At 44.5% G+C, this 26787-nt stretch overlaps 2 protein-coding genes and 1 pseudogene across 6 annotated transcripts in view; 2 read left to right on the forward strand and 1 right to left on the reverse strand.

Annotated features, from left to right (window-relative positions):
- The first annotated feature begins 885 nt into the window (after positions 1–885).
- NDUFAF1 (NADH:ubiquinone oxidoreductase complex assembly factor 1) lies at positions 886–14511 on the forward strand. 2 transcript variants are annotated; one of them, XM_074394068.1, is made up of 5 exons: positions 886–1176; positions 3988–4644; positions 8996–9181; positions 13350–13424; positions 14271–14511. In XM_074394068.1, the coding sequence occupies exons 2-5, from the start codon at positions 4072–4074 to the stop codon at positions 14418–14420; spliced, it is 984 nt and encodes a 327-aa protein (XP_074250169.1). In that variant the 5' UTR covers positions 886–1176; positions 3988–4071; the 3' UTR covers positions 14421–14511. The 2 variants fall into 2 exon arrangements, with proteins under 2 accessions (XP_074250169.1, XP_003935743.1); XM_003935694.4 differs by having other exon boundaries at positions 887–1336.
- A 409-nt stretch (positions 14512–14920) lies between these two features.
- On the forward strand, positions 14921–21311 carry LOC120361345 (prefoldin subunit 4 pseudogene; annotated as a pseudogene).
- Positions 21312–23404: 2093 nt separating this feature from the next.
- Positions 23405–26787, reverse strand: part of NUSAP1 (nucleolar and spindle associated protein 1) — a 46397-nt gene continuing 43014 nt past the window's right edge. For all 4 annotated transcript variants that reach the window (XM_039462818.2, XM_039462817.2, XM_039462816.2 and 1 more), the window contains exons 10-11: positions 25512–25620; positions 23405–23713 (exon numbers count right to left, since the gene is read on the reverse strand). In XM_039462818.2, coding sequence (XP_039318752.1) covers positions 23620–23713; positions 25512–25620 — 203 coding nt within the window. In that variant the 3' untranslated portion in view covers positions 23405–23619. The remainder of the gene's footprint in view (positions 23714–25511; positions 25621–26787) is intronic.

Below are 26787 nucleotides of genomic sequence, written 5' to 3' on the forward strand. Positions count from 1 at the left end.
GCTATATGGTCTGAAATTCACACTAAGCACTAAATGCCTGCCACCATGGTAGGTTCTGGGGAAAGGAAAAACATGTAGTTCTGGACTCAAGAAGGCTCACAGCCTGGAGGAGGAAGTGAGATGTGAGTGAATAATTAAGATACAATGTTGATTCTGTCTTTACTGGCAGCAAGGAAAAAAGGGATTAAAAAAAAAAAAGAGAGAGATACAATGTTTAAGAACTTTGGCCGGGCATGGTGCCTCCCATACGTAATCCCAGCACTTTGGGAGGCTGAGGCGGGCGGATTACGAGGTCAGTATTTCGATACATGGTGAAACCCTGCCTCTTCTAAAAAAAATTAGCCGGCTGCGGTGGTGTGCTCCTCCGGTAGCCCCAGCTACTCCGGAGGCTGAGGCACGAGAATTGTTACAACCCGGGAGGCGGAGGGTGCAGTGAGCCAAGATTGCGCCACTGCACTCCAGCCTGGGCGACACAGTGAGACTGTCTAAAAAAAAATTTTTTTTTAAAGGTCTTTAACAGAGACGTGCACCAGTTTCAAACACAAACTGAAGCCCTGCGGAACTGCGGGGGCGGGACTGGGGAAGGGCTAGTAGGACCCGCTGCTCTCGCGGTGCGTGGTGGATTCTCAATAATTCAAGGGGGCAATTCCAGCAGAACAGGCCTTTTGAGGCTTTGGGCAGTTCTTGTGGGGACTGAGGGGAGAGAGATAAGGAAAGAAGGGATACAGGCGTCTGGGGGCGAAGGGGTGCTAGCAATAACTCGGTTCTGTTTGAAAGTCGCAGGGATGGAGTTAGACGCCTGAAAGGATACAGGAAGGAAAGGCGAAAAACTTATCTGAATTGTCCCTACTTTCTCAGAACTGGTGACCAGGTGGACCAAAAACAGTTAGCTGGACTACGCGATCTTTGGTATCCTTCATGGGCTTCTATATCCTGCAGGAACTGGAGTATTCTGTTGCCTTGTTTCGTATCGGAAGGGAAAAGCAGATGGACCTATACGGGAAAAGTGGCTTCCGGGCGGAAGTCACACTAGAGGTTCCGGCGGTGAGCGGTCGCAGACAGGTGGTTGGTGTGTTCTGGACGTGGGGAGGCGACAAAGCCCTAGCACTTGAGAGCTGAGGGGTCCGCCCAGCACGGCGAACGTCCAGCCTCCGCAGGCCGCGCTAAGTGTGGGAGGTAAACGCGGAGGTGGGGGAGTTTTGCCACCCACTACTTGTGTGACCTCGGGTAAATTAGTCTTGGAACGTCAGTTTCCTTGTCTCTGTAATTGAAATAATAGTGCTTCTCTCAGGGTTGTTGTGAGCAGTCAATGAAACACAGCAGTTTCTGGAATTTGGTAAGCTACGGATATCTTTACTAATCGTACTCGCTTCTAGCTGTCGAAACCCACCGTCAACCTCAGGGCCGTATTGTCCAGTTAATAGGTTAGATTTTCAGTTTACCGGGGTAGAAAAAAAAATGAAACAAAGCATTTATAATTAAAGTTATATTATTAGAGAAATAACACTACAGAGGGTTTGGGAAATATCTATTTTTTTGTTTGGAATTTTTTTTTTTTTCTTTTTGGTGAGACGGAGTCTCGCTCTGTCACCCAGGCTGGTGTTCAGTGACGCGATCTTGGCTCACTACAACCTCTGCGCCTCCCAGTTTCCACGCCCGGCTCATTTTTCTATTTTTAGTAGAGACAGGATTTCACGATATTGTTCAGGCTGTCTTGAACTGCTTACCTCGTGGTCCGCCTGCCTCGGTCTCCCAAGTGCTGGGATTACCGGCATGAGACACTGCACCCGGCCTAATTTTTGTATTTTTAATGGAGATGGGGTGTTACCATGTTGGGCAGGCTGGTCTCCAACTCCTGACATGAAGTGATATGCCTGCATCAGCCTTCCACAGTAATTGCATTACAGGCGTAAGCCGCCGTGGCGGGCTATAATTTTTATTTATTTTTTTAAATTAGCTGGGCATGGTGGTGTGTACCTGTAGTCTCAGCTATCTGGGAGGCTGAGGTGGGAGGATCACTTTGAGCCCAGGGCCCAGGAGTTCAGGGCTGCAATGAGCTATCGATCTTGCCACTGCACTTCAGCCTGGGTGACAGAGCAGGACCCCCACTTCAGCCTGGGTGACAGAGCAGGACCCCCATCTCGCTCTTTTTTTTTTTTTTTTTCAGGCAGAGTTTCGTTGTTGTTGCCCAGGGTGGAGTGCAGTGGTAAGATTTTTCACTGCAACCTCCGCTTCCTGGGCTGAAGTGATTCTCCTGCCTCAGGCTCCTGAGTAGTTGGGATTACAGGCGTCTGCCAACACGCTTGGCTCATTTTTTTATTGTTAGTAGAGAGGGGATTTCACCATGTTGGCCAGGCTGATCTCAGGTGATCTACCCACCTTGGACTCCCAAAGTATTGGGATTACAGGCGTGAGCCATCTTGCCCATCCTGACCCTGTCTCTTAAAATAAGAAAGAAAAGAAAAGGCTGGGGACCATATGTCATTCCTGCAATCCCAGCACTTTGGGAAGCTGAGGAGAGAATCACTGGAGTCCAGGATTTGGAGACCAGCCTGGGCAACACAGGGAGAGCCATTTTTACAACATTTATTTATTATTATTATTATTTTTTTTTTTTTCTTTTTTTTTTTTTTTGAGACGGAGTTTCGCTCTCGTTACCCAGGCTGGAGTGCAATGGCGCGATCTCGGCTCACCGCAACCTCCGCCTCCTGGGTTCAGGCAATTCTCCTGCCTCAGCCTCCTGAGTAGCTGGGATTACAGGCACGCGCCACCACGCCCAGCTAGTTTTTTGTATTTTTAGTAGAGACGGGGTTTCACTATGTTGACCAAGATGGTCTCGATCTCTCGACCTCGTGATCCACCTGCCTCGGCCTCCCAAAGTGCTGGGATTACAGGCTTGAGCCACCGCGCCCGGCCTTATTATTATTATTATTTTTGAGACAGAGTTTTCGCTCTTGTTACCCAGGCTGGAGTGCAATGGCGCGATCTCGGCTCACCGCAACCTCCGCCTCCTGGGTTCAGGCAATTCTCCGGCCTCAGCCTCCTGAGTAGCTAGGATTACAGGCACGCACCATCATGCCCAGCTAATTTTTTTTTTTTTTTTTTTTTTTGGGACAGAGTTTTGTTCTTGTTACCCAGGCTGGAGTGCAATGGCGCGATCTCGGCTCACCGCAACCTCCGCCTCCTGGGTTCAGGCAATTCTCCTGCCTCAGCCTCCTGAGTAGCTGGGATTACAGGCACGTGCCACCATGCCCAGCTAATTTTTTGTATTTTTAGTAGAGACGGGGTTTCACCATGTTGACCAGGATGGTCTCGATCTCTTGACCTCGTGATCCACCCGCCTCGGCCTCCCAAAGTGCTGGGATTACAGGCTTGAGCCACCGCGCCCGGCCCTATTTATTATTTTTTGTTAAGACAGAGTCTTGCTCTGTCACCAAACTGGAGTGCAGTGACACAATCTTGGCTCACTGCAACCTCTGTCTTCTGGGTTCAAGTGATTCCCCTGCCTCAACCTCCCAAGTAGCTGGGACTACAGGTGTGTGCAACCACGCCCAGCTAATTTATTTGTATTTTAGTAGAGATGGGTTTTCACTATGTTGGCCAGGATGGTCTTGATCTCCTGATCTTGTGATCCACCTCCCTAGGCCTCCCATTTTGCTGGGACTGCAGGCATGAGCCACTGCGCCCAGCCCATTTCTACAAAAAATTTAAAAATTAGCTGGACATGGTGGTGTGTGCGTGTATTCCCAGGTACTTGGGAGGCTGAGATGGGAGGATCGCCTGAGCCCAGAAGGTAGAGGCTACAGTGAGCTGTGATTGTGCCACTGGACTCCAGCCTGGGCCACAGAGCAAGACCTTGTCTCAAATAATAATAATAAGCAAATAAAATAAGTTTACAAATTTCAAAATACCTGATTTCTGTTGACTTTTATATTGTGATGCATTCATTGCTATACTGATAATTCTTCAATGTCTCTTCTGTTATAGGTAGAATTGGGCTATTTGCTGAAGCTTCTTGGTAGCCCTTGGTAGCCCAGGAAGAAACGTAACATTTTGATTTTTTTTTGTACCATGGCTTTGGTTCACAAATTGCTGCATGGCACTTATATTCTCAGAAAATGCTCAAAGCCAACTGCTTCCTTGTATCCATTTTTGGGTATTCGCTTTGCAGACTATTCCAGTAGTCTTCAGAAACCAGTGGCTTCTCCTGGCAAAGCCTCCTCGCAGAGGAAGACTGACGGGAGTTTGCAAGGAGATCACCAGAAAGAGGGTGCTTTGGATATAACTTCTGTTGAGGAGAAGCCTGAACTTAGTTTTGATAAAGCAATTAGAGATGAAGTAATAGACCATTTCTGGCGTTTGAAGAATGAAATTGTGGATCATTGGATAGGACCAGAAGGCCGCCCTCTGCATGAGGTCTTGCTGGAACAAGCCAAGGTTGTCTGGCAATTCCGGGGGAAAGAAGATTTGGATAAGTGGCAAGTGACTTCTGATAAGACGATTGGAGGCAGAAGTGAAGTGTTTTTGAAAATGGGCAAAAATAACCAAAGTGCATTGCTATACGGAACTCTGAGCTCTGAGGTGCCTCAGGATGGGGAGACTCGCCAAAGTGGGTACTGTACAATGATATCCAGGATTCGAAGGGTAGGTGCGGCCAGGAGCCATGTTTTCTAGTGAGGGGGGTGGGGTGAAATTCATTGTAGCATAAACTATAGCAGATAGCTTTTGTTTCTGTAAAGGAAAACACCTGACATGTTACATTGTTACATGTGGGCACCTCACCTGTGATGGGGATAAATAAATATTGGGCACAAGTGTAAAGTGGAAGCACAAGGGGGAAGTGGTTTCTGAGGAGGAGTAGTTACTTGTTTCTGGGAATTGCTTTGGGCCAGGAATCCTGAGAGGTTAGACATTTGAAAGGCTTTTGGAGAGATCTGTGTCTCCTCTAACAAAGACCACAACCTCTGTAATGGCCAGGGGTTTTATAGAGTGGATGTAGGGTTAGCCTGTGGCTTGCTTTCTCCCCACACCCCCTTTTTTTTTTTTTAAGTAAAATTTGTATTTTAGAATAGTTGTAGATTTATAGACAAATTGCAATACAGAGACTTCCCATTTACCTCTCACCCAGCTTCTCCTGTTGTTCACATTTTATATTACTATTACTGTATTTGTCATGATTAGGAAACACTGGTCTGTCACTATTAACTAAATTATAGACTTTATTTGAATTTCATTAGTTTTTCCGCTAAAATCCTTTTTCTGTTTCAGTATCCCATTCAGGATACTATGTTACATTTAGTTGTCATGTATCCTTAGTTTTCTCTTTCCTCATTCTTTCCTCCTTCTTCTCTTTTTTATTTTTTGAGATGGAGTCTTACTCTTTCACCCAGGCTGGAGTGCACTGGTGCAATCTCGGCTCACTGCCTGCCAGGTTCAAGTGATTCTCTTGCCTCAGCCTCCTGAGTAGCTGGGATTACAGGCGCGTGCCACTGCGCCCGGCTAATGTTTTGTATTTTTAGTAGAGGCGGGGTTTCAACATCTTGGCCAGACTGGTCTCCAAGTCCTGACCTCGTGATCTGCCCGCCTCGGCCTCCCAAAATGCTGGGATTACAGGCTTACACCACTTCACCCAGCCAAGGTTTTCTTTTTGAAATACGGTGTCTGTCACCCAGGCTGGAGTGCAATGGCATGATCATAGCTGATGGAAACCTCTGTATCTGGGGTGAAATGATCCTACCTCAACCTATGAAGTGGCTAGGAATACAGGCTTGTGTTACTATGCCTGGCTAATTTTTTTGTTTGTTTTTGAGAGGGAGTCTTGGTCTGTCACCCAGGCTGGAGTGCTGTGTTATGAGCTCATCTCACTGCACCCTCTGCCTCCTGGGTGCAAGTGATTTTCCCACCTCAGCCTCCCGAGCAACTAAGATTACAGGCACCCTCCATCATACTAATTTTTTTAGAGACCGGGATTCACCATGTTGGCCAGGCTGGTCTTTAACTCCTGACCTCAGGTGATCTGTCCAAATTGGCCTCCCAAAGCAAAGTATTGGGATTACAGGCATGAGCTACTGCATCTGGCATAATTTTTTTTTTTTTTTTTTTAAAGTAGAGTCGAGGTCTTGCTATGTCACTCAGGCTGTTTTTAAATTTTATTTTATTTTAGTTATTTTTTGATACAGGGTCTTGTTCTGTTGTCCAGGCTGGAGCACAGTGGCTCAATCTCAGCTCACTACAACCCTTGCCTCCCAGGCTCAGGTGATCCTCACACCTCAGCATCTTGAGTAGCTGGGACTACAGGTGTGGGCCACCAAGCTTCCTTAATTTTTTAATTTTCTGTGGAGATGAGGTCTCACTATATTGCCCAGGCTTGTCTTGAACTCCTGGGCTCAAGCAATCCTCCTGCCTCAGCCACCTAAAGTGTGCCTGACTGTTTTAAATTTTAGACTCAGGGGTACATGTGCAGGTTTGTTACATGGGTTTATATTGCATGCTGCTGAGCTTTGGGCTTCATTGATCCCATCACCCAAATAGTGAATAGAGTACTCATTTGGTAGTTTTTCAACCCTTGCCCCACTGACTCCTTCTCCACTTATGGATCTCCAGTGTTTATTGTTTCCCTATTTATGTCTGTACATATCCAGTATTCAGCTTCCACTTACAAGTGAGAACATGTGGTTTTTAGTTTTCTGTTTCTGAGTTAATTTATTTAGGATAATGACCTCCAGTTGTATCCATGTTGCTGCAAAGGCTGTGATTTTGTTCTTTGTTACGCCGATTCACGTTTTTTTGTTAGACACCAAGATGTGGGTTGTGTATGCTTGTTGCTACTAGGTTCCCACTATTTCTAGGTCCTTTTTAGTGGACACAGCTAGGAAATAGATATATGCGTACTAACCTGTGTATATACGCATGTCTGTAATTATCCATTTCTCTCTATATTATGCTAAACATGAGTTCATACTATTGTCTCTGATTCTAATCCTGTACAAGGTTCATTCTAGCCTTTCTTCTCTTGCTTATTTGTAGCTTTCCTCTCTAACAGTGAGAAACCTGTATACTACTATTAGCCATTTATTATTAAATTCAACCCTAATTTATACGTAAAGCAGCGTCAGAATTTTTAGCTTGTTACCCTGTAAGAAACAACTTACTAACTACAGTGTTTATGTACAGTTTATTTTGTCCCTCATCTTGTGGTTTTCAGTTAAGACACTGTTTTCTAAAGTTACTTATATTAATTCCTTTGTCTTCCCAGCAACCTCTTGATTTTTTGTGAATTTTGCTGACCTGTTTCATGGCTGCCCTGGACGGGCTTCTATGCCTGTCCCTGGCCATAGATCCTGGAATGCTTGCTTGGATATTGTGCTTTTAGGAGAAAGGCAAATGTCAGGAGTAATATTAACTCCTTCTCTCCATATAATAATAAGAGAAAAAGGTATACGTTCTTTCAGATTCAACAAATGATACACAGCTGTTTGTTTTTTAATAGGCCCTAAAAATCTACAGAATGGATTTGGTCAGTCCAAAGTAGAAAATAACTCAATGGCCAAATACCCTTTTCTTTTCTTTTTCTTTCTTTTTTTCTTTTTTGTTTTGAAATGGAGTTTTGCTCTTTGTTGCCTAGGCTGGAGTGTGTGGCACAATCTTGGCTCGATGCTTCCTCCTCCTCCCGGGTTCAAGTGATTCTCCTGTCTCAGCCTTCCGAGTAGCTGGGATTACAGGCAGCCGCTACCACACCTGGCTAATTTTTGCATTTTTAGTAGAGATGGGGTTTCACCATGTTGGCTAGGCTGGTCTCTAATTCCAGACCTCCAGACAGAGTCTTACTGTGTCACCCAGGCTGGATTGCGGTGGTGTGATCTTGGCTCATTGCAACCTCTGCCTCCCGTGTTTAAGCAATTCTCATGCCTAAGCCTCCTGAGAGGCTGGGAATATTGGCATGCGCCACTATTCCTGACTAATTTTTTATTTCTTGGTAGATACGGGGTTTTACCATGTTGGCCAGGCTTGTCTTGAACTCTTGACCTCAGGTGATCTGCCCGCCTTGGCCTCTCAGAGTGCTGGGATTATAGGTGTCAGCCACTACACCTGGCCCAAATATTCATTTTGGAATAATGAAAATAGTAGATAACCGTTATTAAGTATGTCCTGCCAGTCCTTGTGCTAAGCACTTTATATATGTTATTATTTCTCACAACAATCCCCTGAGGTAAGATCATCCTGGTTTTATGGATGAGGAAACAGACTTGGAGAAATTTAGTAGCTTGTCTAAAGTTAAACAGCTAATAAATATTACTTCATATCTAGACATTGGTTTTCTTGACATCTGATTAGCCTTGAGATTGCTATAACTGCCGTTTGAAATGAACACCAAACTGCACTTTTGAAGAGAGAGGCAGTATAGATAGTTGTTAAGCACACAGATTTGGAGTTAAACAGCACTGAATATACCACTTAATAGCTGAATATACCAGTTATTAGCTCAGTTTCCTTATTTGTAAAATGGGGTAAGATGTTACTAACCTATCATAGCGCTGTTGTGAGGATTAAATTATGCATGTAAACTGACTAATGCAAATATTTAATGGATGCTGTCATTAAATACCACTTTTAAAATTGAAGCTGTATTCTTCATAGTTTTCTGACTTGTGGAAAGGCAGTTGTCATAAAATAGGCCACTCAGAAGCCACTGCTCCATAGGCACTTGATAGAGGAAATACATTCATTTCCATTCAGTGAACACAGATGAGTGCCTTCCCGATGTAAAAACACTGTCCTGGACCAGTCGTGTTTTGAACGTTACCTTCGAAACATGTAACTATGTCAGTATTTTGTGCTAAAATAATTATCAGTGGGTTTGTCTGCCTCCTTATGGGACAGAAAGTCAAAAAAAGAAAAATGGTTAGTGAATCCTGTTGATGATACTGACTTGGTGATGACTCACATTTTGGTAATAGTGGAGGAGGTACAATGAACTTTTCTTTCATTATCTTAGGGTGCTTTTGAGAGGAAGATCCCTTATGATTGGACCCAGTTCAATACTCTGTATCTCCGTGTACGTGGGGATGGTCGGCCTTGGATGGTGAATATCAGGCAGGACACAGATTTTGTCCAGAAGAAGAATCAGCTGTATAGTTACTTCATGTTCACCCGTGGGGGTCCCTACTGGCAGGAGGTCAAGGTAACAGCCTAAGTCTTTTGTTTATAAAAATGAGGTCTTGGCTGGGCACGGTAGCTCACGCCTGTATTCCCAACACTTTGAGGGGCCAAGGCAGGCAGATTACAAAGTCAGGAGTTCAAGACCAGCCTGGCCAACATGGTGAAACCCCGTCTCTACTGAAAGATACAAAAATTAGCCAGGTGTGGTAGCGTGTGCCTATAATCCCAGCTACTCTGTAGGCTGAGGCAGGAGAATCACTTGAACCTGGGAGGCAGAGGTTCCAGTGAGCTGAGATCACGCCATTACATGCAAGATGACTTTGTATTTATGCAGGTACATCTCTAGGCCAACTTCTACAAGTGGGATTACTGGGTTAAAGAGTAAATGCTTTTGTAATTTTAATAAACACTGTCAAATTATCCTCCAAAGGATTTGTTTCATTTTTGCATTCACACCAGTAATGAAATGGCTATTTCCCCATAGCCTCACCACTAGAATAAGTTGTCAAACTTCTGGATTTTTGCCACTCCAATCAATGAGAAATAGTAACTCAGTGTAGCTTTTTGATAATGTGAGCTATATATTTGTTGTTTGTCCCTGAAGAATCTCTGGAATAAGAATGCTTTTGGATGCTAATGATGACTGATGGGTGGGAGCTCCTAGGCAGCATCAGGATGTAGCTGGTCACTGGAAAGACCAAGGCATGATTTGAAGGCTAGTACTTTCGGTCCCACTTCCAGCCTCTGGGGAGAGCAGACGGGATGAAGGTTGAATTGATTACTGATGGCCAATGATTAAATCAATCGTGTCTATATAATGAAGCTTCCATAGAAATCCAAGAGGACAGACATTGTAGAGCTTCCGGGTAACTGGACATGTGGAGGTTACTGGAGGGTGGCACGCCCAGAGAGGGCATGGAGACTCTGTGCCTCTTCTCCTCATACCTCACCCTATGCATGTCTTTCGTCTGTTCTGACTCAATTTCCAGGTAGAATCGAATTGAATTAGAGGACACCCAACTGGGGTCTGCTGCAAATTGATTACTTGGTTGGTGGGTGGGGAGAAACCCCACATGTTTGATCACAGAAGTCTTCTGTGTTGATTGTTGTTGAGTGAGAGAATAGAAAAAACATTTTGAGCTTTTTTCCTCTCAGCTGTAGGATGGTTTGGTGTGTGGAGAAAAACCACATACACCAAGTGTTAGAAGGGTTGTGTTAAGTGGCATGTGAGTAGCAAGAGTAGGAGAAACAATTTGTTTTCTTTACCTCTATATTTTCAGAAGCTTTATTTGCATTTCTCTTTGAGTAAGACTGAACATCTCTTATGTTTAAGGGCCAATCTGTATTTCTTTTTCTGTGAATTCTCTATTCATGTCTTTTCTATTGAGTATTTGGTATTTTTTCCCCTCAATTTCTAGGAACTCATTAACTATTTAGATTAGCCATTTGTCTGTTAGAGAAGTGACTTTACATTTTAATTTCACTTATTTATTTTTTGCAGTTGTGTCCCCCAGGTTAGAGGGCAATGATGCGATCATGGCTCACTGCAGTCTTGACCTCCTGGGCTCAAGGGATCCTCCCTTCTCTGCCTCCTGAGTAGCTGGGTCTACAGGTGCACTCCACTAAACCCAGCTACTTTAATAATTTATTTATTTGAGATGGAGTCTTGTTCTGTTGCCCAGGCTGGAGTACAATGGCACAATCTCAGTTCACTGAAGCCTCCGCCTTCAGCTTCCAGCGATTCTCCTACCTCAGCCTACCATCTGTAGAGTGCCAGATATCCTCTAGTAGCTAGGATTACACGTGCCCATCACCACGCCCTGCTAATTTTTGGTAGAAAAAGGGCTTAACCATGTTGGGCAGGTTGCTCTTGAATTCCTGACCTCAAGTGATCTGCCCGACTTGGCCTCCCAAAGTGCTGAGATTACAGGTATGAATCACCATGCCCAACCTACACCCAGATAGGTTTAAATATTTTTTGTAAAGGTAGGGTCTTGCTATGTTTCCCAGACTGGTCTTGAACTTTTGGGCTCAAGTGATCCTCCTTTCTTGGTGTCTCAAAGCTCAGGGATTATAGGCATGAGCCACTGTGCCTGGTCTCCTCCCTTTTGTTGTTACTATTAGGAAAAGTTGTATCTTTATGTATTTGAGAGAGTTTATTTATAATATAAATTCCTAAAAGTAAAATTGATAAATCAGATTTCAAATTTTGCTTTAGATATTGATGTATTAGTTTTCTATTATTACGTAAGAAATTACCACAAATTGGGCTGAGCATTGTGGCTCATGTGACTCTCTGTTACCTGTACCCTGAGATGACCAAAAAGGGACTCCTCCTTTTTCCCATCCTTTATGGAGAAGATGTGAACCACTCCTAGTACTGTTACCCTATGTCTGCCCAGTCATGGATTAAAAATGAAATTCATATCTAATCCTTGCACTGTGAGAGGCCAAGGCAGGTGGATTGCTTGAATCCAGTAGTTCCAGACCAGCATGGGCAACATGGTGAAACCCCATCTCTACAAAAAAATACAAAAAAAAATTTGCCGGGCATGCTGGTTCACGTCTATAGTCCCAGCTACTTGGGAGGCTCAGGTGGGAGGATCACTTGAGCCCAGGAGGTGGAGGTTGCAGTTGTACCACTGCACTCTAGCCTGGGTCACAGAGCTAGACCCTGTCTCAAAAAAAAAAAAAAAAGAAAATTACTACAAATTGAGTAGCTTAAAGCCATACACATTTGTTAGCTCACAGTTCTGTAGGTCATAAATTGGGACACAGAGTGTTTGGCTTCCATGTTCAGGTTCTTAAAAAGCTGAAGTCAAATTGTCATCTGAGCTGTATTCCTTTCTGTAGTCTCTGGGGAAGAATCTGTTTCCAAGGTCATTCTGATTGTTAGCCAAGTTCAGTTCCTTATGACTGTAGAACTAAAGGCTTTGTTTCCTTGCTGGCTGTCAACTGGGGGCCACTCTCAGCTCCTGGAAGCTGTCTACATTCCTTGCGATGTAGTTCCTTTCATCTTCAAAGCCAGCAATGAAGACTCTGCCTCTCATTGAATACATCTCATGCTTCTAATCTCTTTTGCCAATTTTTCCCTCCCCGCCTCCCCCCACCCCCCGCTTTTTTTTTTTTTTTTTTTTTTGGAGACAGAGTCTTACTCCGTTGTCCAGGCTGGAGTGCAGTGGCGCTTTTCAGCTCACTGAATCCTCTGTCTCCCGGGTTTAAGCAATTCTCCTGCCTCAGCCTTCCTAGTAACTGGGATTACAGGCATCTGCCACCACATCCAGCTAATTTTTGTATTTTTAGTAGAGATGGGGTTTCATCATGTTGGCCAGGATGGTCTTGATATCCTGACCTCAGGATCCATCAGCCTCAGCCTCCCAAAGTGCTGGGATTACAGCCTGGAGCCAGTGTACCTGGCTCACGTCCTGCTAATTTTTATGATTTTAGTAGAGATGGGGTTTTACCATGTTGACCAGTCTAGTCTCAAACTCCTGACCTCAAGTGATCCACCCGCCTTGGCCTCCAAAAGTGCTGGGATTACAGGTATGAGCCATCAGGCTCAGCCTCCTTGGTCCCTTTGTTATGGGCTCAAGTGATTGTTAGGACTGTAATAAAGGATAATCTCCCTTTATTATAGTGTGATGATTTGGAACCAATTATATATCTCATAGTAGCACTGACGTTAGTGTTTGGTTGAATACCTGGAAGGAGGTCTGTGTACACTGGGAAATGGAAATCTTGGGGGCCATCTTAGAATTCTGCCTACCACAATTACGAGCTGCACTCCAAAAGAGGTGTAGTAGGCTGGGCGTGGTGGCTCATGCCTGTGATCGCAGCACTTTGGGAGGCCGAGGAGGGCGGATCACAAGGTCACGAGTTTGAGACCAGCCTGACCAACATGGTGAAGTCCGGTTTCTACTACAAATACAAAAATTAGCTGGGTGTGGTGGCGCATGCCTTTAGTTACAGCTACCTGGGAGGCTGAGGCAGGAGAATGGCTTAAACCCTGGAGGTGGAGGTTGCAGTGAGCCAAGATCGTGCCACTGCATATCAGCCCGGCGGCAGAACAAGAGTCCATTTCAAAAAAAAAGAATAAATGTAAATGTAAACGCTATTTTATCATTGCAATTCCATGCAGGTGCCTCAGTTGGTTACAGTTGAGTTATGAAGTAAATGGTTTCTTCTTTCAGATTCCTTTTTCCAAATTTTTCTTCTCTAATCGTGGAAGAATTCTGGATGTTCAGAATGAGATGATCGTTGACAAGGTAATGCATTCCTATATTTTTCACTCAAAACTGTATCATTTTTAAGGAATCAGAACTCCTGTGAGACTGAGTTCATGTGGGAAGAATGACAGATGAAAATTCCTCCTCAGGGTCACTGTTGTTATACTCAGCCAGAGGCTGACTCAGACCTCTCTTATGAGATATATTCCTATCCTGGAGGAATTTTAGAACCATCATTTTTTAGCATGCCTACTTTTTATTTTAGGTTTTTTTCCCCCATCCCTCCCTCCCATTTTAGCTTTAAAATAAGAGTTTATGAGTCCTTCAGGAACCTCCATTAGGCATTCATGTTGTACCTACTAGGTTTTTTTGTATTTTTGAGATGGAGTCTTGCTCTGTTGCCCAGGCTGGAGTGCAGTGGCACAATCTCGGCTCATTGCAACCTCTGCCTCCTGGGTTCAAGCAATCTTCTGCCTCAGCCTCTCGAGTAGCTGGGATTACAGGTGCCTGCCACCACGCTTAGCTAATTGTATTTTTAGTAGAGACGGGGTTTTACCATCTTGGCCAGGCTGGTCTTGAAGTCCTGACCTTGTAATCCACCTGTCTCGGCCTAAAGTGTTAGGATTATAGGCATGAGCCACTGTGCCCAGCCATCCGTACTAGGCTTGAGTGGCAAAGGGAAAGGGGAGGAAGTTGAATGTGGAAAGAAAAGCAATCTTGTACTTACTTTTATACTATGCTGTGTGAAAACTAGTATGTATTTGCTAAGGGCTGATAGCACTGAAATCCAGTTATAATAATCACCTGATGGGATTTTAAACTCTGGGAGTAATATCAGTACATCACTGTATGAGATATTAATCAGTGTCTCTCTTTTAAATTTAGATCGCTTCTATAGGATTCACCTTGGCTGATAAAGTAGATGGTCCTTTCTTCCTGGAGATAGATTTTATTGGAGTGTTTACGGATCCAGCTCACACAGAACAAATTGCCTATGAAAATTCTCCAGAGCTTAGCCCAAGACTTTTTAAATAAAGATCATGTGCTAGTCTTGTTTTACTAAACTAAGGGTACTAGCATCTACAGTGATATAGACAAAATAAAATATTTCTTTAATGGAATCCAACCAATGGCTAGTATGTATTCTCTAAAACAAGTTGAACTGCTGTTGCTTGCTGGGCATGCTGGCTCACACCTGTAACCCCAGCAATTTGGGAGGCCAAGGCAGGCGGATCACTTGAGGTCTGCAGTTTGAGACCAGCCTGGGCACCATAGTAAAACCCGTTTCTACTAAAAATACAAAAATTAGCTGGGTGTGGTGGCACACGCCTGTAATCCCAGCTACTTGTGAGGCCGAGGCAGAATTGCTTGAACTGGGAGGTGGAGGTTGTGAGCCGATCACACTGCCACTGCACACCAGCCTGGGCCAGACTGACACTCCCCTTACCCCCCCCAAAAAATGCTGTTGCTAAAAGGCACTGGATAAGGAGAACACAGCATGAAACCAGGTTCTCTGGTGTACTTTATCTCATAGAATGCAAGTACTGATGCAAATGTACTATAAATAACTTACTGATTTTGGTCAGAATAGTTGCTGTTGGGAACATTTCCTCCATGAGGAGTTTCTAAAGCAGAAGTCTCTGAGATGACTGTTTATGGCCTTTCTACCACTCTGTTCCTTTCATATTTCTTATATTTTCATTTTGTTTTGTTGAGACAGAGTCCCACTCTTGCCCAGGCTGGAGTGCAGTGGTGTGATCTCATTGCAACCTCTGCCTCCCAGGTTCAAGTAGTTTTCCTGCCTCAGCCTCCCGAGTAGCTGGGACTACAGGTGTTCGCTACCATGCCTCGCTAACTTTTGTACTTTTAGTAGAGATGGGGTTTCACCATGTTGGCCAGGCTGGTCCTGAACTTCTAACCTCTAATTCTTAAATTTTTTGTAAAGATCGGGTCTCACCATACTGTCTGTCCAGGCTAGTCTTGAATTCCTGATTCGGGTGATCCTCCTGCCTTGGCCTCCCAAAGTGCTATGACTATGGGCATGAACCACCACACTCAGCCTATGGCTTGTGTTTTTGCTTTCTGGGGATGTCTTAAGTGTAAATATGTTTGATAAAGCAGTTTCTTTCTTTCATAACCTTTTTTTGTAATCTTTATCACTGGTACTTTTGTTGTCATGACTATGAAATCATTGCCTTGCCCAAGGCAATAATTCAGTAAATCACTGAGACTTACTCCTATGGTTTCTTCTAAGACTTTTGTAATTTTAGTTCTTTTTTTGTTTGTTTTTTTTTGTGTTTTTTTTTTTTTGAGATGGAGTTTCGCTCTTGTTACCCAGGCTGGAGTGCAATGGTGCGATCTCGGCTCACCGCAACCTCCACCTCCTGGGTTCAGGCAATTCTCCTGCCTCAGCCTCCTGAGTAGCTGGAATTACAGGCACGCACCACCATGCCCAGCTAGTTTTTTGTATTTTTAGTAGAGACGGGGTTTCACCATGTTGACCGGGATGGTCTCGATCTTTCGACCTGGTGATCCACCCACCTCGGCCTCCCAAAGTGCTGGGATTACAGGCTTGAGCCACTGCACCCGGCCTGTAATTTTAGTTCTAACACTTAGGTCTGTGATCTTTTTTTTTTTTTGAGATGAAGTCTTGCTTGTGGCCCAAGCCGGAGTGCAGTGGCATGATCTAAACTCACTGCAAACTCTGCTTCCCAGTTCAAGCAATTCTCCTGCCTCAGCTTCCAGACTAGCTGGGATTACGGGTGCCCACCACTATGCCCAACTATTTTTTGTATTTTTGGTAGAGGTGGGGTTTCACCGTACTGGCCAGGCTGATCTCTTAACTCCTGACCTCGTGATCTACCTCCCTTCGCCTTCCAAAGTGCTGGGATTACAGGTGTGGGCCACCTTACCCGGCCTGATTTTTTTGACTGCATTTCACTCTTGTTGCCCAGGTTGGAGTGCAATGGCCTAATCTCAGCTCATTGCACCCTACACCTCCCAGGTTCAAGTGATTCTTCTGCCTCAGCCTCCCAAGTAGCTGGGATTACAGGCAAGTGTTAACCATGCCTGGCTAATTTTTTGTATTTTCAGTGGAGATGGGGCTTCACCATGTTGGTGAGGCTGGTCTCAAACTCCTGACCTTAAATGATCCACCCAACTCCACCTCCCAAGGTTCTGGGATTACAAGCATGAGCCACTGCACCCGGCCATGATATTTTTTTTTAAGAGATAGGATCTTGCTGTGTTGCTCAGGCTGGAGTGCAGGGGCCATTCACAGGAGTGCTCATAATGCAACACGGCCTTTGATTGAATTGGTTAAAGTGATCCTCCCACTTCAGCCTCTCAAGTATCTGGGACAACAGGCATATGCAACATTGTGCTCAGCCCTAGGATCAATTTTAAGTTAACTTTTGTGTATGGTATAAAGGTCGAAATTCATTTTTTGCATCTGAGTATCCAGTTGTCTCAGTATCATTTGGTGAAAAGACTATTGTTCCACTGAATAGTGTTGGCATCTTTGTTAAAAAATAAAACCTCCCTGGTGGTCTAGTGGTTTTAAAAAAAACAAAACTGTTAAGAGCTTTTTTCTGTATGCTGTTTTTTGTTTGTTTTTTTTTGAGACGGAGTCTTGCTCTCTTGCCTAGGCTGGAGTGTAGTGGCACAATCTCAGCTCACTGTAACCTCTGCCTCCCAGGTTCAAGTTATTCTCTTGCCTCAGCCTCCTGAGTAACAGGGATTACAGGCATGCACCACCAAGCCCAGGTAGTTTTTGTATTTTTGATGAAGATGGGGTTTTACCATGTTGGTGAGGATGGTCTTGAACTCCTGACCTCATGATCTGCCCACCTTGGCCTCCCAAACTGCTAGGATTATAGGTGTGTCACCATGTGTGGCCACGATTCTAAATTTCATTAAATTTTTTTTTTTTTTTTTTATGAGACGGAGTTTCGCTCTTGTTACCCAGGCTGGAGTGCAATGGCGCGATCTCGGCTCACCGCAACCTCCGCCTCCTGGGTTCAGGCAATTCTCCTGCCTCAGCCTCCTAGGTAGCTGGGATTACAGGCACGTGCCACCATGCCCAGCTAATTTTTTGTATTTTTAGTAGAGACGGGGTTTCACTATGTTGACCGGGATGGTCTCGATCTCTCGACCTCGTGATCCACCCGCCTCGGCCTCCCAAAGTGCTGGGATTACAGGCTTGAGCCACCGCGCCCGGCCCTAAATTTTTTTTTTTGGAGATAGGGTCTCGCTCTGTTGTCCAGGCTAAAGTACAATGGCATGATCTTGGCTTACTGTAAACTCTGCCTCCCAGATTCAAGCGATTCTCGTGCCTCAGCCTCCCAAGTAGGTGGGATTACAGGTGCTCGCCACCACAACTTTTTTTTTTTTTTTTTTTTTGGGGACGGAGTTTCGCTCTTGTTACCCAGGCTGGAGTACAATGGCGTGATCTCGGCTCACTGCAACCTCCGTCTCCTGGGTTCAGGCAATTCTCCTGCCTCAGCCTCCTGAGTAGCTGGGATTACAGGCACGCGCCACCATGCCCAGCTAATTTTTTGTATTTTTAGTAGAGATGGGGTTTCACCATGTTGACCAGGATGGTCTCGATCTCTTGACTTCGTGATCCACCCACCTCGGCCTCCCAAAGTGCTGGGATTACAGGCTTGAGCCACCACGCCCGGCCCACAACTAATTTTTATATTTTCAGTAGACACAGGGTTTCACATGGCCTTCCCAAGTGCTGGGATTATAGGCATCAGCCACTGTGCCAGGTTAAATTTATTACGTTATGCTCTTTGGTACTCTTTTACATGCAATTTCCTTAATTTCATTTTTTTATTAGTCATTGCTAATATATGGAAATATTGGGGCCAGGCACAGTGGTTCACTCCTATAATCCTAGCCTTTTGGGAGGCTGAGGTGGGAGGATCACTTGCCTAGGAGTTTGAGACCAGCCTGGGCAACATAGTGAGACCCTGTCTCTAAAAAAAAAAAAAACCAGGGCCGGGCACGGTGGCTCAAGGCTGTAATCCCAGCACTTTGGGAGGCCGAGGCGGGTGGATCACGAGGTTGAGAGATCGAGACCATCCTGGTCCACATGGTGAAACCCCGTCTCTACTAAAAATACAAAAAATTAGCTGGGCATGGTGGCACGTGCCTGTAATCCCAGCTACTCAGGAGGCTGAGGCAGGAGAATTGCCTGAACCCAGCAGGCGGAGGTTGCGGTGAGCCGAGATCCCGCCATTGCACTCCAGCCTGGGTAACAACAGCGGAACTCCGTCTCAAAAAAAAAAAAAAAAAGCCAGGTGTAGTAGCACACACCTGTAGACTCAGCTACTTGGGAGGCTATAGTAGGAGTGTTGGGGTTCAGGGGAGCCCTTAGGTCCCATCAGAGGACGTTTCTCCAGGGTTCTTGGTCTCCTGCTCTCTCAAGAATGAGAGAGGGGACCAGGTGTGATCGCAAGGGAAATACCAGACCCCAAACAGTGTTGCAGAAAAGTGATTTTATTTTAGGTAGAGAAAGAGAAAAAAAAGAAGAAAACTTCCACATAAGGGTGGGGGAGGGGATCCAAACGTTGAGTCTGAAGGGGTGTGGAAGAAGACTTTTAAACCTAGGAGGAACCCCCACCTTCTCCAACACCTCTGGCCAATGAAAGGATCTTTAGAACTTCCGCTGAAGTGATTGACTTGATTCTTCCCACAGCCGCGAAAATTAAGAGAGACCTTTAAATCTTCTGGATGGAGAGATGGGAGTGGGGCATGGCACTGGGAAGTTTTTGCCCCTAAAACTACACCCTCTTACGGAGCCGGAAAGAGAACACATTCCCTCAGGAGGAACCCTTGGGCCCTTCAGTGAGCTATGATCTTATCACTGTACTCCAGCCTGGGTGACAGAGCAACACTGTCTCTGAAAAAAACAATAATTAGGCCAGACGCTATGGCTCATGCCTGAAATCACAGCACTTTGGGAGGCCCAGGTGGGCAGATCACTAGGTGAAGAGATTGAGACGATCCTGGCCAACATGGTGAATCCCAGTCTCTACCAAAAATACAAAAATTAGCCAGGCATGGTGGCGCCTGCCTGTACTCTCAGCTACTCAGGAGGCTGAGGCAGGAGAATCACTTGAACCCAGGAGATGGAGTTTGCAGTGAGCTGAGATCGTGCCACTGCACTCCAGCCTGTTAAGAGTGAGACTACGTTTAAAAAACCCAAAAAAAACCCCAAAAATAATAGTAAGGGCTGGGAGTGGTGTAATCCCAAAACTTTGGGAGGCTGAGGCCAGCCTGGCCAGCATGGTGAAACACCATTTCTATTAAAAATACAAAAATTAGCTGGGTATTGTGGTGCATGCCCGTAATCCCAGCTACTTGGGATGCCGAGACATGAGGATAGCTTGATCTCCAGGGGAGGTGGAGGTTGCAGTGTGCAGAGATTGTGCCACTGTACTCTCTAGCCTGGCGACAAGAGATAGACTCGCCTCAAAAACAAACAAAAGACAAAAATATAATTGTTGTGTATTTTTTTTTTTTTTTTGAGACGGAGTTTCGCTCTTGTTACCCAGGCTGGAGTGCAATGGTGCAATCTCGGCTCACCGCAACCTCTGCCTCCTGAGTAGCTGGGATTACAGGTACGTGCCACCATGCCCAGCTAATTTTTTGTATTTTTTAGTAGAGACGGGGTTTCACCATGTTGACCAGTATGGTCTCGATCTCTTGACCTCATGATCCACCCGCCTCAGCCTCCCAAAGTGCTGGGATTACAGGCGTGAGCCACCGCGCCCGGCTTTCTTTTTTCTTTTTTTTTTTTTTTGAGATGGAGTCTCACTCTGTTGCCCTGGCTGGAGTGCAATAGCGTAATCTCGGCTCACCGCAACCTCCAACTCCTGAGTTCAAGTGATTCTCTTGTCTCAGCCTCCTGAGTAGCTGGGATTACAGGCACCTGCCACCACAGTAATTTTTATATTTTTAGTATAGATGGGGTTTCACCATGTTGGCCAGGCTGGTCTCTAAGTCCTGACTTCAAGTGATCTGCTGCCTGCCTTGGCCTCCTAAAGTGCTGGGATTACAGGTGTAAGGCACTGTGCCTGGCTAGAATTGTTGGGTATTGATCTTGTATGCTTCAACCTTACTCAATTTATTAATTCTAGGAGCTTTTTAGTGATGCCCTTAGGATTTTCTCTATTTAAGATCATGTTTTTGAGTCCAGTCCCAAGATGGCGGCCACCATGAGGTGGCTGCAGAAGATGTCAATGTTACTTTCGAAGATCAACAAAAGATAAAAAAATTTGCACGGAATACAAGTAGAATCACAGAGCTGAAGGAAGAAATAGAAGTAAAAAACAACTCCAAAACCTAGAAGATGCTTGTGATGACATCATGCTTGCAGATGATGACTGCTTAATGATTATCAAATCGGTGATATTTTCATTAGCCATTCTCAAGAAGAAACACAAGGAATGTTAGAAGGAGCAAAGAAAAATTTGCAAGAAGAAATTGATGCCTTAGAATCCAGAGTGGAATCAATTCAGCGGGTCTTAGCAGATTTGAAAGTTCAGCTGTATGCAAAATTTGGGAGCAACATAAACCTTGAAGCTGTGGAAAGTTAAACATTTTTAATACTTTGTTTAATAAGCTTGAATATTGTTTAAAATGATAATTTCCCCGCCAGGTGCGGTGGCTCACACCTGTAATCCCAGCACTTTGGGAGGCCGAGGCGGGTGGATCACGAGGTCAAGAGATCAAGACCATCCTGGTCAACATGGTGAAACCCCGTCTCTACTAAAAATACAAAAAGTTAGCTGGGCATGGTGGCGCGTGCCTGTAATCTCAGCTACTCAGGAGGCTGAGGCAGGAGAATTGCCTGAACCCAGGAGGCAGAGGTTGCGGTGAGCCAAGATCGCACCATTGCACTCCAGCCTGGGTAACGAGTGAAACTCCGTCTCAAAAAAAAAAAAAAAAGATAATTTCCCTTCTTCAAATGACATGGAAAGCAAAACTTTCTTTTTTTAAAATTTTCATTTATTTAATGGAAACTTGCCTATTTTCACGTTTTGCTTATTTATTTTATATTTTTAAAAGAAGACAGTATTCACCTATGTATTTTGCATAACGATTATATCAAGTCTAGGGACTTTATGTCATGTTACTAAAATCAGTTAAGCAATCAACAACAACAAAAAAAGATCATTTTTTTTTCTCTCTTTTTCAGATAAGGTCTCACTACCTAGTGGCATGGCTAGATTACATAGTAGATGTACTGTTAACTTTTCAAACAAACCAGCAAACTGTTTTCCAAAGTGGTTGTAACATTTTACATTTCCATCAGATGTGTATTTGGCCCTAATTTTTTTTTTTTTTTTTTTTTTGAGACAGAGTTTTCGCTCTTGTTACCCAGGCTGGAGTGCAATGGCGCGATCTCGGCTCACCGCAACCTCCACCTCCTGGGTTCAGGTAATTCTCCTGCCTCAGCCTCCTGAGTAGCTGGGATTACAGGCATGTGCCACCATGCCCAGCTAATTTTTTGTGTTTTTAGTAGAGACGGGGTTTCACCATGTTGACCAGGATGGTCTCGATCTCTTGACCTTGTGATCCACCCGCCTCGGCCACCCAAAGTGCTAGGATTACAAGCTTGAGCCACTGCGCCCGGCCGGCCCTAAATTTTTTTTGACTGATCTGATCTCTTCCCCTTGATAGGAAAATCTGAATGTTTCCAGTACCCAGGAGTGTGCCATGTCCTAAAGCCTTGTATATACAAAACAGCATTTATTAAAACCTGGAGTGCTGTGGAAATATAAACAAAGCATATAGCTGTTTCTTTTGAAAGTGGAAGCAGTGGCCAGTAAAGGGCATACAAAGGGTATGTATAAACCCTTGTTAAGCCTAGCTAGCCACCTAAATCTTGGAAGACTTATGTTTACAAAGAATTCATCTACCACAATGAGAAAAAATGTTATTGACAACAATCTTCGGCAGTATAAAACTCAGATGCTCCACTGAGGTGAAAGAAATATGGACATGATACTAAGCAAAGTCTAGTCTTTTCCATAAAATAAATAAGAAGTAGGTTTGGTGGAACATTAATCCTCACATTTTGATAGGGCTATGTAGCTTTTAATGTAAGTCAGCAACATTAGAATGAGTTATAGAGAGTTTTATTTTTGCAAATATAGTGAGTGACAGATGGTAATTACAGGAGGCTATTTGAACAAAGGTGGATATGAGCCTAAACAATTTCACCTAGATAAAATATTGATGTAATAACCAAACTGTCTGGTAGAGGACCCTTCGATCCCCTCTTGCTCCCACCCAGGCCCCGGCCACGTGGAAAATACCTAACCTCACCACATGGATATCCTTTGTCTCACACTGCCCAGCGTCCTAGCCCCAAGCACAAACGACCCTGGGTGACTCAGCAACTTTCTGCCCAGCAACCGATCAGACCAATCACCGACCACCTCATCAGCCCTTCGCTGACTTCCCGCCTGATGGTCAAACTGACCAATCACCATCTGTCACATCAGCTCCGTCACTCCCCGGTTCCCCCACCTCTATAAAAATCACGGAAGAAAGAAAACCGGCGGGAGACTGCTGACTCTCCCCTGCTGTACGGGTCCAGTCAGTCCGCCCGGGGATTTTTTCCAATAAAGCCTGAACATCCTGTCCATTCGGCTCTATGTAGCTCAATTGGCTTTATTCCTGGGGTCTCAGCAAACAAGTGGTCCAGGCAGGCCGGACACAAACCACATGGCCCCATTTCATAAAGGGTACTATATTCTGTAGACTAGAGAGTGAAGAGGTGGCCTTTCTACCCCAGCTTACCCTACTCTTGTTATTGTTCAATTTCTACTGAATCTTGTATAATTAGCTGCCAACAGGTAAATGCTATTGCCTAGGAGAAGACTGCAGTTCTGTTCATACTAGAACCAGCAGGGAGAACTTGACTTTAAAAATCTAGGACCAGAATCTTAGGAAGGGTCTCATTAGAAAACTGAGTTGTATAGGGACTTAAGCAAAAACCATCCCAAAGAATTTGAGCTTTAATGTGATAATGTCTTTTGAGAGATAAGAGCCATGGACGTGACATAGAATATAAACAGTTAGTAGAAAAAGATCTCATGACTAAAGTGGAGAAGAAAGAAAAAAAAAAAAAAAAAAAAAAAAAAAAAAAAAAAAAAAATTACAAAAGGAAAGATAGTTGAGAATACAGGAATATTTACAAGATGTTAAAAAATTACTAATCTTCAGCCAAAATGAGGCCCCGTCGCACTCCCAAAAGCTTTGCTTTCTTCTCCTTTCGTTCTTGCTCATGTTTCTTCCGTTGCTCTTCCCTGAGAGGGACAGGTCACACATTAAGCTCTAGTGAGGCTCCACAACAGACACTTTAAAGCGACTGTTGTTGGACTAACACCAAAACTTTTAAGCAATGATATCCAGCATACTTGTGTAAAACAGACTCTTACAGAGCACTGTGCTCTGCCTAGTGTTTCTAACACCTGTTTGTCGTTGTTTTAAAGGTCTAGAAACTGGTATTTTCCTTTTTGTTAACTGGACACTCTAAAATCATGCATGGAGGCCAGGCGTGGTGGCTCACGCCTATAATCCCAGCACTTTGTGAGGCCGAGGCAGGTGGATCACGAGGTCAGGAGATCGAGACCATCCTGGCTAACACAGTGAAATCACATCTCTACTAAAAATACAAAAAATTAGCCAGGCATGGTCGTGGGTGCCTGTAATCTCAGCTACTAGAGAGGCGGAGGCAGGAGAATTGCTTGAACTGGGAAGGCAGAGATTGTAGTGAGCTAAGATCTCGCCTTAGCACTACAGCCTGGGCAACAAAGTGAGACTCTGTCTTAAAAACAAACCAAAACAGGAACAACAACAAGCCAGTATGATGGGTGATGCCTATAATCCCAGCTACTGGGGAGGCTGAGGCAGGAGAATCACTTGAACCTGGGAGGCCAAGGTTGCAGTGTGCCGAGATCGTGCCATTGCACTCTAGCTTGGGTGACAGAGCGAGACTCAAAAAAAAAAAAAAAAAAAAAAACCAAAAAAACCAAAACAAACAAAAAAACACAAACAATAAAATCATGATGGAATTGTAGTCAGAAGTCACCTTGGTGATTGAATCCAACTCCTACTATTTTACAACTTGGTTTAGGCTGGATGCAGTGGGTTACACCTGTAATCCCAGCATTTTGGGAGGCCAGGGTGGGAGGATCACTTGCCCAGGAGTTCAAGGAGGCAGTAAGCTATGATCATGCCATTGTACTACAGCCTGGGTGACAAAAAGTAAGACCCTGTCTCGAAGAAAAAAAAAAGTTTGTTTTAAATGTGAAATGTCTACATCTAGAAATCAAAGTCAAAGGTCAAGCTGAAAATCACATAGTTTAGTCAAAGGAATAGAACTAGAACCAGGGTCTGAGTTAGCCATTATGCTTTTCTCTCAGAGGATTAGACAAAAAAAAAAAAAAAAAAAAGAAAAAGAAAAAGAAAAAAAAAAAGCCCAAGATTATGTTAACGAATCTTAGTAACAGTGAGCAAAGGCCTTGGTGGCAGTTGGATACAGGCACGAGTCAAATGATAGGTAACCCTGTGTCAGGAGGGTCCAGGCAGGGAATCTGGACCCAACCATAACTTGCTGCAATGCAGGATGAGCTCTGGCTTTAACCTGGTTTTCATGCTGAAGGAAGCCTCTAAGGACCATCCTGGGTTTTTCCTCTTTATAGGGCCTTGATGCTTTGTAAGCCTGGTTTCCTTAGGAGTGAGGAGTTTATGTCTGTCTGGATACGTAGGTGCCCTAAACTGTTGGACATTGGTATCTGGAGAGATAACCATGTGCACTGTTTTCAGGCAGACAAGTCATGCAAGAGCAGTGCTCTGAATCTGGATCTTCTTCTGAATCACCTACAGAACCTTGGAAACAATGCAGGTGCTTGGGCCTCACCCTAAACCTGCTGATTTGGAGGTCCATTACACTGGGACCTACGCATATGTACTCAGAAAGTTCTATACATGATATCACTTCTAACCTCCTCTTAAAACACCACTATTACTGAGCCTCTGTCCCTCTTGAGGTGCTGCTTTTGAAATTAAAATAATCATAAAGCTGTGTAATTAGGTACTTACTTTGTCTGGAGACGGGGTTGTTTGTAAGTTTTCTTGTGGAAATTAATTCTGTTGACATGTCCATTCAAATAATTATTTTCTTCAGAGTGCCCCCATGGTTTTAGCTTTCCTAGTTTAAGACAGAGACAAAGAGTTTTAAGAAGATTGGTTGATTTATATTCCTAACTTCATTCTCTTCATCTGTGGTTACCTGGTATCAACATTTATCCCTTTTTTTTTTTTTGAGACAAGAGTTTCTCTTGTTGCCCAGTTCTGGAGTACACGATCTTGGCTCACTGCAACCTTCACCTCCTGAGTTCAAGTGATTCTCCTGCCTCAGCCTCCCGAGTAGCTGGGATTACAGGCATGCACCACCATGCCCAGCTAATTTTGTATTTTTAGTAGAGATCAGGTTTCTCCTTGTAGGTCAGGCTGGTCTCAAATTCCCAACCTCAAGTGATCTGCCTGCCTTGGCCTCCCAAAGTGCTAGGATTATATGTGTGAGCCACTGTACCTGGCCTATACTTTTTTTTTGAGGGTCTTACTCTGTCTTTCAGGCTGGAGTGCAGTGGTGTGATCTGATCTCAGCTCAGTGCAATGTCTGCCTCCCGGGCTCAAGTGATCCTTCCAGCTCAGCCTCATGAGTAGCTAGGACGATAGATGCACGACACCATGCCCGGGTAATTTTTTTTTTTTTTTTTTTTTTTTGAGACAGAGTTTCGCTCTTGTTACCCAGGCTGGAGTGCAATGGCGCGATCTCGGCTCACCACAACCTCCGCCTCCTGGGTTCAAGCAATTCTCCTGCCTCAGCCTCCTGAGTAGCTGGGATTACAGGCACGTGCCACCATGCCCAGCTAATGTTTTGTATTTTTAGTAGAGACGGGGTTTCACCATGTTGACCAGGATGGTCTCGATCTCCTGACCTCGTGATCCACCCGCCTTGGCCTCCCAAAGTGCTGTGATTACAGGCTTGAGCCACCGTGCCCGGCCTGTAATTTTTGAATTTTTTACTAGAGACAGGGTTTCATTGTGTTGTCCATATTGGTCTGGAACTCCTGTTCTCAAGCAATCTGCTTGCCTTGGCCTCCCAAAGAGTTGAGATTATAGGCATGAGGCAATACGCCCAGCTAATTTGCAATTAAAAAAAAAGAAACTCCAGGTGCGGTGGCTCATTCCTGTAATCCCAACACTTTGGGAGGTCGAGGCAGGCGGATCACGAGGTCAAGAGATCGAGACCATCCTGGCCATGGTGAAACCCCGTCTCCACTAAAAATACAAAAATTAGCTTGGTGTGGTG

The sequence above is a fragment of the Saimiri boliviensis genome, chromosome 2 (genome assembly GCF_048565385.1).
Source record: "Saimiri boliviensis isolate mSaiBol1 chromosome 2, mSaiBol1.pri, whole genome shotgun sequence".
Classification (NCBI taxonomy): domain Eukaryota; kingdom Metazoa; phylum Chordata; class Mammalia; order Primates; family Cebidae; genus Saimiri; species Saimiri boliviensis.